This window comes from Orbicella faveolata, unplaced genomic scaffold (genome assembly GCF_042242905.1).
Source record: "Orbicella faveolata isolate gen_17 unplaced genomic scaffold, um_ofav_v1 contig_25, whole genome shotgun sequence".
NCBI classification, from domain to species: Eukaryota; Metazoa; Cnidaria; class Anthozoa; order Scleractinia; family Merulinidae; genus Orbicella; species Orbicella faveolata.
The window spans coordinates 12,560,653-12,573,180 of NW_028301553.1; the positions used below are offsets into that span (position 1 = coordinate 12,560,653).

At 40.2% G+C, this 12,528-nt stretch overlaps 1 protein-coding gene across 1 annotated transcript in view; it reads left to right on the forward strand.

Moving 5' to 3' along the window:
- LOC149109004 (ATP-binding cassette sub-family C member 1-like) overlaps positions 1-12,528 on the forward strand; it is a 28,084-nt gene that overhangs the window by 9,433 nt on the left and 6,123 nt on the right. Inside the window, exons 4-18 of the mRNA XM_089294579.1 lie at positions 785-1,039; positions 1,751-1,816; positions 3,116-3,157; positions 3,589-3,729; positions 4,590-4,677; positions 4,875-4,947; positions 5,058-5,184; positions 5,713-5,889; positions 6,173-6,340; positions 7,029-7,112; positions 7,483-7,576; positions 7,734-7,966; positions 9,085-9,597; positions 10,000-10,199; positions 10,900-11,026. Coding sequence (XP_089150705.1) covers positions 785-1,039; positions 1,751-1,816; positions 3,116-3,157; positions 3,589-3,729; positions 4,590-4,677; positions 4,875-4,947; positions 5,058-5,184; positions 5,713-5,889; positions 6,173-6,340; positions 7,029-7,112; positions 7,483-7,576; positions 7,734-7,966; positions 9,085-9,597; positions 10,000-10,199; positions 10,900-11,026 — 2,388 coding nt within the window. The remainder of the gene's footprint in view (positions 1-784; positions 1,040-1,750; positions 1,817-3,115; positions 3,158-3,588; positions 3,730-4,589; positions 4,678-4,874; positions 4,948-5,057; positions 5,185-5,712; positions 5,890-6,172; positions 6,341-7,028; positions 7,113-7,482; positions 7,577-7,733; positions 7,967-9,084; positions 9,598-9,999; positions 10,200-10,899; positions 11,027-12,528) is intronic.

Consider the following 12,528-nt stretch of genomic DNA (forward strand, 5'->3'; position numbering starts at 1 on the left):
TTCTTTTCCAAGAACTGTATCTACCCAGCCAAATTTACAGACAAATGTATGGAAAATTAGAAAAATAAACTGAGCGTCTTCTAACCAAGCTACAGCCTTAAAACTTGGTGAATACAATCTTCCACCTAGTTTTTAACATTGCAATTCACAAATTGTGTAAAATTTGATTTTGCAAAATGTTATTTGCCATTGGGTTCCCATACAAACACTGTAATTTCTGACTGCTTTGCCTACCCATCAAAATGGCATCGAAAACCATGATAGGGTCTCTTGTCAAAATCTGAAAAAGAATTGATCATACACGTAGATCTATATGTGTATCTACAAAAGTATGACTGTTCAGTTATTAATGGTTATTTATGGTGCTTAATTGGGTTTATTCATGTCAATGTTGTGAGATTTAAAGCATTTCCACCAATTAATGCCTAATGATCTTATTCTGTAATCTCCATGTCTTCTTAAATGTTTCTTTTCTGAGGTGTGAAAGCTCTCTGCTTTTGGCTACTGTTATCAGAGTCAAGATGTTTTAAATGTGACTTTGAAGTGATTAGCCTCATTCCACAATGTACAAGCCTGCTTGGGCTCTGAGTCTCCTCTGTCACTTTGGAAGGCTACATGTGGATATTGAATGCTTATTTTAAAAAATAAGGTTTCAATCGCTGGATTTACAGTTGCTTCGTAGACTGTCAGACTTCCTGTTCTGAACGTCATGTTGTCTGAAATAATAATAATTGCAAATTATTATAAACTAATATTTTTATTTATTACTTAATTTATTGTCTAGGCTCTTCTCCTGAATAACAATTCACGTAAAGAATCTACAGCTGGAGAAATGGTGAACTTGATGTCAGTGGATGCCCAGCGACTCATGGATCTTCTTACCTATGTAAACATCTTGTGGTCAGGTCCGCTCCAAATCATCATTTCATTGTATTTCTTGTATAATACAATGGGTGTGTCCATTCTGGCTGGTCTGGGGGTCATGTTGCTCTTGATTCCATCAAATATCGTAATCAGCCGAGTTGCAAGAAAACTTCAGGTAGTTAGCTTTCTTTTTGGCATGGTTAATGTGGCTAAATGTAATTAAAACAAGGTTAACCGCAAAATGGTGCCAGTCAGAAGTAGTCCTTCCACAAAGTTCAGGGGCCACCTTTCAGCCCTTTCCTGGGGGACGGGGGGCATTACCATTTGCTCACTTGTTGGCCTTCAAGTAAGGGCATTTGACTTGCTGAATTATCAAGCTTTTTCCCTGTTCATCCTCCCTTTGGTAGGTATCAGGGTTGGTAAGTATTCCACTGACTGTTTCAGTGTAACAGTGCCTCCGGTGGTAGGTGCTCTTAGGGTTGCCAATGCCTCCCTTCCCTGTCTCATATCTGCTCTGCGTTGCCAACCTTTAAGGCACAAGCTTCCAAGCTCGTTTATTGTTGATGAGTTTCATAATTTGTTTTCCCAGAAAACATTTATATCCTTCCCAAGGACTTTTTGGTTCATGTCCATACCCCTCCTTTACCCTTTTTTGGTATTTTGAGACCCCTCCCCCCTCCCCACACACACACCCTTGGGTTTTCTAATGACCTTCCATGGGGAAGGTATGAAAATTTTCTAGAATCAAACAATTATGAAGCTGTTCAATTTTAATAAATTATCCTATCTTTTTTGTTGTTGTTGTTTATTTGTTTGTTTATTTTTTGTTAAATTATTGTCAGGGTTAGCTTACTATTTTACTCTCCATGTTGAATCAATTTTATAGGTCAAACAAATGGGTGCTAAAGACTTACGACTCAAGATGATGAATGAGATTCTAAATGGAATCAAGGTATTACTATGCCATGTGTATTTCAGAAATTTCTGATGTAACAGATAGTGTGGCCTAATGGCTGCCACGCTGCACTCTGGATTGAGTGTTCTGGGTTTAAGCTGGGGTTTTTAAACCTCTGCTTAAAAGCAGTGGCAGTGTCGTTTGTATTACGATAAAAAAGGTGTTAGTTTCTAAAGAACTGTTAGGCAGTGTTGATGTGCAAATAACATAGTTAGCTACATAAATTAAAGGGACACTGTCACCATTATATACATGATTTTGGAAATCTCAAAAACATATATTCATCAGTGGAAGAAGAACAATAATGGTTTTATTTTGTAGAGCAGTACTCAACAAATAATTAAATCCATTAGGAAGTGACGATGGCTAACGATGGCGAGGATGGAAACGGATTGCAAAATGGATTTCTGAAAAAGCGTCAGGATGTCAGTTTTTAAAAGGTTCAAGTTTGGCTCGAAAATCGTTGAAATTTTGCAAAAATGTTGGTGGAGTGTGGACGTTCTTCAAGAAATTTCTTTTAATCACTTAGTTAGAGCTAATTAAGTTCTTATTACATAAATGTGGGGACCATTTTGCGGATGTAACAATTTTAAGCAACTAAAGCGTGACACTGTTCCTTAAACCATCTTGGTGAGTTTGTGATGCTTGTAGTTGGAGCATTGATTGTTCCTTGGTCAGAGCATTGATTAGAAGCGCTTGTCAGCTTCACATACACACTACAATAGTCAATTTACCTTTGTTGAGTTCAAGTTTGTATTAATGCATGTGGCTTAGCTTAAAAATGTTTGATTTGTGTTCTGGTCATGGATACAGCATTTAACTCTGACTCATATTGCTTCAGCTCTCCCTGCTCAGGTGCAGAAATGGGTAATGGAGAATTGTTGGGGGCAGGACGGGAGGTGGGGAATAACCCCATTCAGACTAACATCCCATGTAGGGAGTAGAAATACTTATAGAATGCTATGGGAACCGGGATAATCTCCAGGGGTACATGTACATGTATTTTTAAGCACATACTTTCTCCAGGTTGTACTATTTGTATATTCATCATCATTGCCTGTAGCCCCGTCCGGGGCAAAGGCCACCAATAAGCACCCTCCAGTCATCACGGTCCTGTGCCAGTCGTTGCATTTCTCCCCACGTGTAGCCATTTCTCCTCATGTCTGCCTCTAGGTCACGGCGCCATGAGTTTCTTGGTCGGCCCCTCTTCCTTTTCCCCTGAGGGTTCCAGGTGAGGGCTTGCCTTGTGCTGTTAGATGAGGACTTTACTACGTTAAGTGTTAATTCTCTCCGTAGGTCCTGAAGCTTTATGCTTGGGAAACGTCATTCATGAAAATGGTTATGGTTTAGATGGTTTAGCTTATTATATGGCTTGTATTTGTTGCCGATATTGTATAACGTGTGCTGTGATTGGCCAATTCTAGGGCAATATTCCCCCGTAATGCCCACGGGCTGATTACGGGTCTGCCAAAGCAAAGCAAAAAGGCCACATAATAAACAACTATTAACCTCGAATGTTCGGTCTTTTCGGGAAAATCCCAAACCTCGGCTTGCCGTATTGACCTCGCTATCACTTGGTCAATACGGCAAGGTCTCGCTTTGAGATTTCCTCATAAAGGCCTCACTCTCGGTTAATAAGTGGTTTTCTTTTTGTCGAAGACTTGTAATACTACTTTACACAGTACAAACCATGAAGGATACAGTGTTGGTACTTTTTTCGGTGATTGACCTAGCAGGGAATGGGTAATTTTCATTGTTTAACATGACAGGTGTCAATAGCTACCTTCGCCATTTATGTGCTGACTGGCAATGAGCTAACAGCTTCCAAAGCATTTGTTGCAATTTCGCTCTTCAACATTCTACGTTTTCCACTGGTCATGCTTCCGAATGTGATAATTAGCCTGATCCAGGTAATAAAGCATAATTATTATTAATATCTAACATCATAGGTACACAAAAATCAGTAAAAGTATAAATTACGTTTTGTATCTGCAAGTTGTTAAATGCCATATTGTTGTCCGAGGCCTTGTAAAGTGTGACCTGTTACTTTCTAAGTGTTTATTGCATATACCTTGTTAGCTTGAATAATTGAATTTTTTTAATCCGTCTTTTATTTTATTTGATTAGACAGTGTTTTTTTCATTATGCTAACATTCTTTTCTTTACTTTTCTGTATTTACTTGAGATGTAAATTAATAGTTGATGAGGCCCAAGAGACGAATCAGCTATAACCTCAAAAATCGAGAGCAAATATTCTAAATGTCTTAGTATAAATTTAACTAAAATTTCCTTCAAATGACCGTTTTTTATCATTTCTCTACTTTATATTAAACTTCACGCTTTACAAAAATCACAAGGAATGAATTGTTCTTTGAATTTTGCACTTTGGTACGCACGCTCATCGTGTCTTTTTATTCGTGAATCAATTTCGAGTTTTTATAGTCCTTTAAGAAACCATGAATATCCTTTTTTAGTCCTCTCCGGGATTGAGTTTCCCATCGTTTTCTAAATGTTTCCTCGAAACTTACGAAAACGAGAAAAAGTCACCACTTCGTATGTATGACATGCAGCTACTGCACACTAATGGCTGGTGGTGTGCAATGGCTCCGCCAATCAGATTACAGCATTTGCATTAGTATATTAGTAGAATTCTACTAATGGCTGATATTTAACGATAGCTGAGCCAATCAGATCACAGCATTTGCATCAGTATACTGGTGGAATTCTACTAATCCAAAATGTTGAATGTTATAATCCCTTTGTTCGTTAGGCCCGAGTTTCCCTGAAACGTTTGACAGAGTTTCTAAGCCTTGAAGAACTTGATGCAGATAATGTAGAGAAGACCATGCCAGATCACAGTGAGTCTTGTCAATTCAAGAAGTTGCAGCAATTATTTTGAATGTTATTACAATGCAGCCAGTGTGGCGGCATCGCGCGCGGTAATAAGCGCATAGCTTCAGATTGGAGCCTGGTTAGGTTTGCATATAATTAACCATCTCGGCGCTCTTCAGACTTGACTTAAAGAATTTATTTTTTTCCCCTCATTGATTTTTAGTCAGTACACAAGACATTCACATTGAGAATGGAGCCTTCAGCTGGGACAAGAATGGCAAACCTTCGTTGACAAAGTGAGTTTTAGTTTAATTCTTAAATTTCTTTGATAGAGAGAGGTCCACCATGTTATGTTCATTGTTGCTTTGTTAATATTCATTTGATGTTCCATTGTTTTTTCCCGCAGTATCAACGTAAATATTCCAAGTGGTTCACTTGTTGCTGTGGTTGGTCAGGTTGGATGTGGAAAATCTACTCTGCTTTCTGCTCTTCTTGGGGAAACGGAAAAGCTTGATGGGAAAGTTAACGTTAAGGTGCTAACAATCGTAAACGTCCTTACATTTAGGGTTAGGTTCGACTCTAGGGAAACTGTGAGATGAGCTTTAGTTTGTTATTAATTTAGAATTAGTAATTTTAAAACATTAACCTCCATTTTTCTTGAAAATATGAATGATAGACATTTGCTTGCGGGAAAAGTGAACCGAAAGGCCAAAAGGACAACAGTTTTCTGAGGGTAGTATAACTTATAAGACAACAAAGCGCAGTGAAGATTACACATATTGCTCACAGAAAGCTCTTGCAGGAAGTGTATCGGTATTTGGGAAAAACAATCTTTAACTTGTTATTTTCTGTATTTTAAAGCCTAAATTTCCAATAAGGGCATTTTTGAGTGAGAGTGTGGTTATTTACCAAATTGTAACCGATTACAGATTAGCTATTCAACAGGTCATGTGTCTGCCAGTAGAATTTAGCATGTAGAGTACTTTGATGAGTTTTAAAGCTTGTATTCTGAATCTTTCTTGGTTTATTTTGAAGACTGTAAATCACCTTTTCTTTTTCAGGGTTCTGTAGCATATGTTCCTCAGCAAGCCTGGATTCAGAATGCTACTCTCAGGGAGAACATTCTGTTTGGAAGAACATTTGATTCCAAGCGTTATGCTAAAGCGATTTATACCTGTGCTCTACAAACAGATCTTGACATCTTACCAGGAGGAGACCTGACAGAAATTGGTGAAAAGGTATCTTTACTATGAAGCTGTTTAGTACCCTGGGAACCCTGCACGCTGCTACTGCTGTTGCTTCTGCTGTTGTTGTTGCTGCTGCTGCTGCTGCTGCTGCTCTTCCTCTTACTCCTCCTCCTCTTGCTCCTCTGCTTTCGCTTCTTTTTTCTCGTCTTTCTGCATTCTCCTCTTTCTCTTCCCACCTCCTCCTTCTTCTTCTCCGTACTTCTCGTCCTTCCTCTCTATTTAAAACCCATTTGATTTCTGTTGTAATACTAAAAGTTTCCATTGCTTTCTTCAGGGAATTAACCTCAGTGGTGGACAGAAACAGCGAGTTAGCTTAGCTCGTGCTGTGTATTTCAATGCTGATGTCTACTTGTTGGATGATCCACTCAGTGCTGTGGACTCACATGTAGGAAAACACATCTTTGATAAAGTCATAGGACCACGAGGAAAACTGAGGAAGAAGGTAAGTCTGTGCGATAATATTAGTCCGTGTGATAGAGGTTAACCGTGTCAAATTTGCACGGTGTAAACTGTCGGCAAATCAACTGACAACTTTTCTTTTCATCACCTGATTCCAATTTGTTAAATGTATCTGAACTTACTGTAATTTTAAAAATAACGCTCCGAATGAAATTGTGAGGGATGTATTCGACCATTTCTTTTTTCACTTCGTTTCTTACATCTATTCGTTCTTTTTTTCGTTCGTTTGTTCGTTCTCTTGCTCGTTCGTTCGTTGGTTTGTTCGTTCGTTCGTTTGCTCTTTCGTTTGTTTCTTTGCTCTTTCGTTCGTTCGTTGGTTTGTTCGGTCGTTCGTTTCTTTGCTTGCTCGTTCGTTTCTTTGCTCGTTCGTTCGTTCGTTCGTTCGTTCGCTAGTTGGTTCTTTCGTTCGGTCGGTCGTTTGTTCGTTGGTGTGCTCCTTCGTTCATTCGTTCGCTCTTCGTTCGCTCGTTCGTTTGCTAGTTTCCTCGCTCAAAAGAATATTTGTCCGTCTGCGAACAAGAAACCTGCCTGTAATGACAAGTCATTGTTTATAGAAGATATGTCCATAGCAACTGTGAATCCACATTGCGAGGGTTCATGTAGTAGTGTAGTTAATATCTGTATACTGTCAGTATATACTAAATATGCGTTCAATGCATTCTTCTCACCAGACGCGCGTCCTTGTGACCCATGGCATTGCTTTTCTTCCTCAAGTCGATCAGATTATTGTTTTACAAGATGGCAGAATATCAGAGGTTTGTGTGGCCTTAGCTTCCATTGTCTTGAGCTATCAGTTACATGAAAGGAAAGTATTTTCTCTCTGACCCTTTTTTGCTGAAATGTCAGTTGATCAGCCTCACAGTATCTTTTCATGATTTCAATGATTGCGCTTTTTTATGAAACTTGTATTACAATTTTGTTGCAAAACAACGAGTTGCAAGAAAATCCCCAAAATCAGCATGTGTGAAAACGTTCTTATTGTAGCAAGTGCTGTAGAGAGTAAAATCTAGTTCCACTTTTTGCAACGACTGTCATTGCTGCAACACTGCAAGGAAATTTTTGTGTTGCCTTATTTTCATGCAAGTATGTAACCGTTTTTAATGTCGACTTTCCTATTAATTTCAGATTGGTACTTACACAGAGCTGGTTAAGAACAGGGGCGCTTTCGCTGAGTTTCTGAAAACATACGCAACAGAGGAGCAAACAAAGCTTACATATGGTGAGTTGGTGTTACCGGAAACAAAAAGAAACTGGCGTAGTTCAGAATATCTCCGTACCATTTGCTTCTGTTTCGAAAGTTCCGTGATTTTTGGTTGAAAAGAAAGCGCCCCAAACTTGATATTAAGCTCCTGCTTTTATTTTATATTCGTAAATAGCCGAGGATCCTGCACCAGAGGCGATCATGCCAGATATCGAGGATGTCGATGGACGCTGGAATGGACGTCAAAGCGTGGAGCGATTGGACAGCCATCTTGATATACCTCTTAGAAAACGAGCTGACAGTATATCGGTTATAACTGTTGATACCGCTGACCTGGATTGTCAGTTTACAAGACCAGATCAGGAAGGGGACAAGATGATTGAAGAAGAGAGATCCAAAACTGGAAAGGTACAGTGGAGCCCCGCCTTACGGCCACCCCGTTAATACGGCGACCTCGATATAACGGCCAGTTTATTCTGGCCCGAACAAAAGCTCCGTCAGTCATTTTCTTATTTAAAGAGCTCCTTTAATACGACCACCCCATTAGTAGGCCAGATTTTTGTGGCCCGTTGGTGACCGGATTAACAGGATTCCACGGTATTAAGGTCGGCACACACGAAGGGACAACTCCCTGTGACTAGTCCCTGCAACAAGTCACGGCGACAAGTCTCATCGTGTGAACTAGCCATTTTTGCCACAAAATCTAGTCGCAAGGACCAAAATTTGGTCCCTGCGAAAATTTGGTCCCAGCGACTAGTCCCACGAATTCAAACTGGTTTGAATTTTTGGGACAAGTCCCTGCGACTTGTTCCTCAAAACGCTTCGTGTGAACTGTTCGTGGGACAAGTCCCTGCGACCAGTCCCTTCGTGTAAACTCTTCAGGGGACTAGCTGCAGGGATTAGTCCCCTCGTGTGTGCCGACCTTTACTATATACCTTCAAGAAGTCAGCTGATCTTAAAAAGTACTATGGGTAACTAGCGATGTGTTTATATAAAACATGTGAAGTGTACATATTGGTGTAAACCCGTTACTCCCTAAAAGTGCCAATAACCCTTTTCACGGTTAACTTTTCTCATTTGCATTACAATATAATCCAGTATCTATGCGCAGCAATTCCGGGCAATAGGCCATTTCTGAGTTACTTTCTGCCTCTGTTTCAAAACGAGTCCGTGCAAGAACTTTCATATGAAAATGAGTTTGAATTACATGAAAATAAACATGTAGGCGGTTCCAAAACATTTTCAAATAAATGGTTCGCACTTGCAAATAAGAACTGTTGTGAAACAAGCACTGTTACGTGAACGTTGCATTCCCTTCAAATGAATATTTGTCAAACGAAAACGGGTAAGGAAAGATATCAAGGTTCTATTCCAATCGTCTCGAACAGAACATTTCTCTGCACGTGCGTTATACACATAGCTCATTGCTGTCGTTGTGGTAGCTCGGGTAACTTCCTAATGGCTTGCACTGTAGCTTGAAATCTTTTTACGCATGTAATTTGAATACTACCGTGTTGTTCTTGCAGGTTAAACTTTCAGTGTTCTGGGAATACGCTAAGTCACTCACAGTTCCACTCTCCGCGTGTATCGTATTGTTTTTCATTCTCTCCGAAACCTCTGCAGTCTCGTCAGGAATCTGGCTTGCTAGATGGAGTTCCACAGACGTGACCTCAGACGATGAGCGCGATCTCTTCCTTGGTGTTTATGGCGCGCTGGGCATGTCGCAAGCTATCTTCATTCTTTTTGCTTCCATTACCATGGCGGCTGGCTCACGAATTGCGTCGCGGCATCTCCATCAGAAAATGTTGGTCAACATCATGCATTCTCCCATGTCATTCTTCGAGACCACCCCGCAGGGGAGGATCATGAACCGCTTTTCCAAGGACATCAGTGGTATTGATGACATGGTGCCCAGATCTCTGACCTCGTTCCTCCGGACCTTTCTGTCTGTCATTGGTACAATGTTTGCGATTACTTATGCCACACCAATCTTTCTGGCTGTGATCGTTCCTTTGGGAGTCTTGTATTTTTTTATACAGGTAAACCCCTTTTTGCTTGAAATCCAGTAAACAGGTTTTTTAACATCACTGAACGTCCACCTTTCATTTTGTTTTTTATAAAAAGTTGTCTTTGTTTGGGGATTACAAGTAACTTAGACAGTTCCGTGCACAGAATAATTACCAGGTTGCACGACGTCATGCTAGTCGAATGCTAGTTGAATTTGGAAACGATTGAGTACAGAGGTTTAGTGTCCTTGATGACAGTGCAGTTGCTACTTGTGTGCGTAAATTCAAAGCAGGATAACAATCAACCAATCAATGGTTTTTTTATGTCTTCGTTGTGTCTCAAGTGAGGGGAGGATAGACTAGTTTTTAGATGTTAAAATTCTAACTTGGCGCCGAGGCTTCAACAATTTAATTTGTGGGTTTTGTATTTTCCAGAGAATTTACGTAGCAAGCTCACGCGAGCTGAAGCGGATTGAATCTGTTAGCCGCTCACCAATATACAACAACTTCCTGGAGACTATCAACGGCACCACCACCATCCGAGCCTTTGCGCAACAGCAGCGCTTCATACGGGGTAATTATTTCCTGGTGGATGAAAACCAAGTGGCTTACTACCCTTCAATGTCGGCAAACAGGTGAAAAGTTTTGTCTAAGAACTAATTATTGTAAGATATTTCAGATCTCCTTCGTAATATTTATTGATTCATCACACAATGTATCTCTCTCGTAATTATGCAATGAATTGTCTTGATGCGCATATATCTTTACGACGTTCTTGTTACCTGTGATCTATGCATGACGTCTTAAGTCTATCCTTCGCCTTAGTCTATCCTTCGCTTGAGACGACCACTTAAAATGTTAAGCCTAGGGAGTCTGCTAAAGGAGGTCGTTTTTGTGCGTTCGTACGTTCGTACGGTCGTTCGTTCGTACCTTCGTACCTTCGAACCTTCGTACATTCGTACATTCGTACCTTCGTACCTTCGTAACTTCCTACCTTCGTACATTTATACCTTCGTACGTTTCCACGTTCGTACGTTCGTCCGTTCGTTTGTTTTTCCGAGGCGTAATCAATGCTGAAATGTATACTTAAACCTCGTTTATGACTCGACTTCGTTTGATTGGATCTTATCATAAACGTATCCGCTCGAAGTGGACTTCAGGCAATTTTCTTATCAAAAAGGCCAATTCTTAAAGCGTCCAACTCTAACCGGAGTTTACCTTCATTAAGTGTAAGCATGTTGTCCTCCAAACAAGTGGAAAGAAACAGAGTAAGCGGCGCTTTCCAAGTTCACGGGTTTTAATTACCTAACCACACTAATTTGCTTGGTTTTTCAGGTGGCTCGCTATTCATCTCGAGTTTGTTGGCATCTTGATCATATTTTTTGCTGCTTTGTTTTCCGTCGTTAACCGCGATTCTCTAGAGAGTGGACTCGTTGGTTTGTCCATCACTTACGCTCTTCAGGTGTGTTGGTTAGCCGTCAATACACAGTTGTGGGGTATTCATATCACCCGTACATTTAAAAGGAGCTACGTCACAGTTTCTGCATCTTGAAAAGTTAAAGTGCAACTAACCCCCAAATTTGTTTTTCGCTTACTTAAATATCCTCATCTTTCTGATCACCACTGCGAAAAAATTATCGTTGTAGCTATTTTCGTTAATTTCCTATGAATTTTTGAAGTCCGCAAAATTAGCGCTTTACGTGACCATGGCCGAGCAATAACGAAGAATGGGGCGAGTTGACCTGTGACGTCATCGAAGAACCAACAATGGTTTGCTTCTAAGAAGAATGTATGCGAACATGCACTAGTGTGATTCAAAATCGTTGCAGAATACAAGGAAGATGTGTTTTTGGAGGGATTCGCAGTACAGCATGCTTAGGAAAGAGCAATCCTCTTTATTCAATACCTATATCCCAGTGACACTCGTCCAGAAGCGAGAAAAAGCCGAAAGCAGTGTGCAGACTTGTGCGAAGTCGGACATCGAGCAGTTCTTCGATCTCAGGTTCGCCGCTTCTGTAAAAACCTAGGATTTTCATGGGCTGTATATTCTTCCCTAGCTTCTAGCACGAAGCTCGATATTGTCAAGGTAGATAAGACACGAAACCTGGAAATAAGAACGAGCCCCAGATGTCCCAGACCAAAATAATGGAAACTACTGTAGGTGAGATAATTATACGGCAAATTATACGCATGGAGTTTTCTTCGTCCTCGAAATAGAGAGCTTTCTAAACGAATAATCAACCTCACGTACGTCCTACAGCGAAGCGATTGAGATAAGTGAGGCTTCGAACTGCAGAACTAGCTATGTATTTGTGGATTTCATATACAACCACACCCACGAGGGCCGACAATCGGCGCTTGAGTTGCTCCTCTGCATACACAATTGTTTTGTTCTTTGAGCAACAAAATATATCTCAGTTACAACTTAAAACGAATCAAGCATTGATAAGTATATGAGGAAAGTAAAACAAACTATTTAGATTAGACTTTAACGACGGAGATTGAAGCGCTGAAAGGAAGCTAAAGGAGACCTGAGAGGAGAAGGTTTTGGACGGAATCGTAACACTCAGGTTATTAGCGTACGTAAAAAAGACTTTTAAAATAATTGATACCATACTGAACTTTTTGTCAAGATCTTGTCGAAGGATTTTTAATTACTAGTACGAAAAGTGCAAATTTGTGAAACTCGCAATCAATGTTTATGTTCGTACATACTAATTGACTTTGTATACATACGGTCGGTCGGCAATAACAAAGCGGAAAGACGAATTTTTCCGCGTTTTTGAGTAATTAGTGGAAAAATATGCTCTCGTCGTTATGAGCTATCAAGGGTTCGGTAAGAGTACTTAAAGAAGTGTTGTATGTAGATTAGTAGATTAGCCAAATGGGCCGGCAAATTGTCGAACGTGACTTGCAGTGCGGCGGGCTCGACTGGCGACCCGCACTTCGAAATCGAAAAAATAT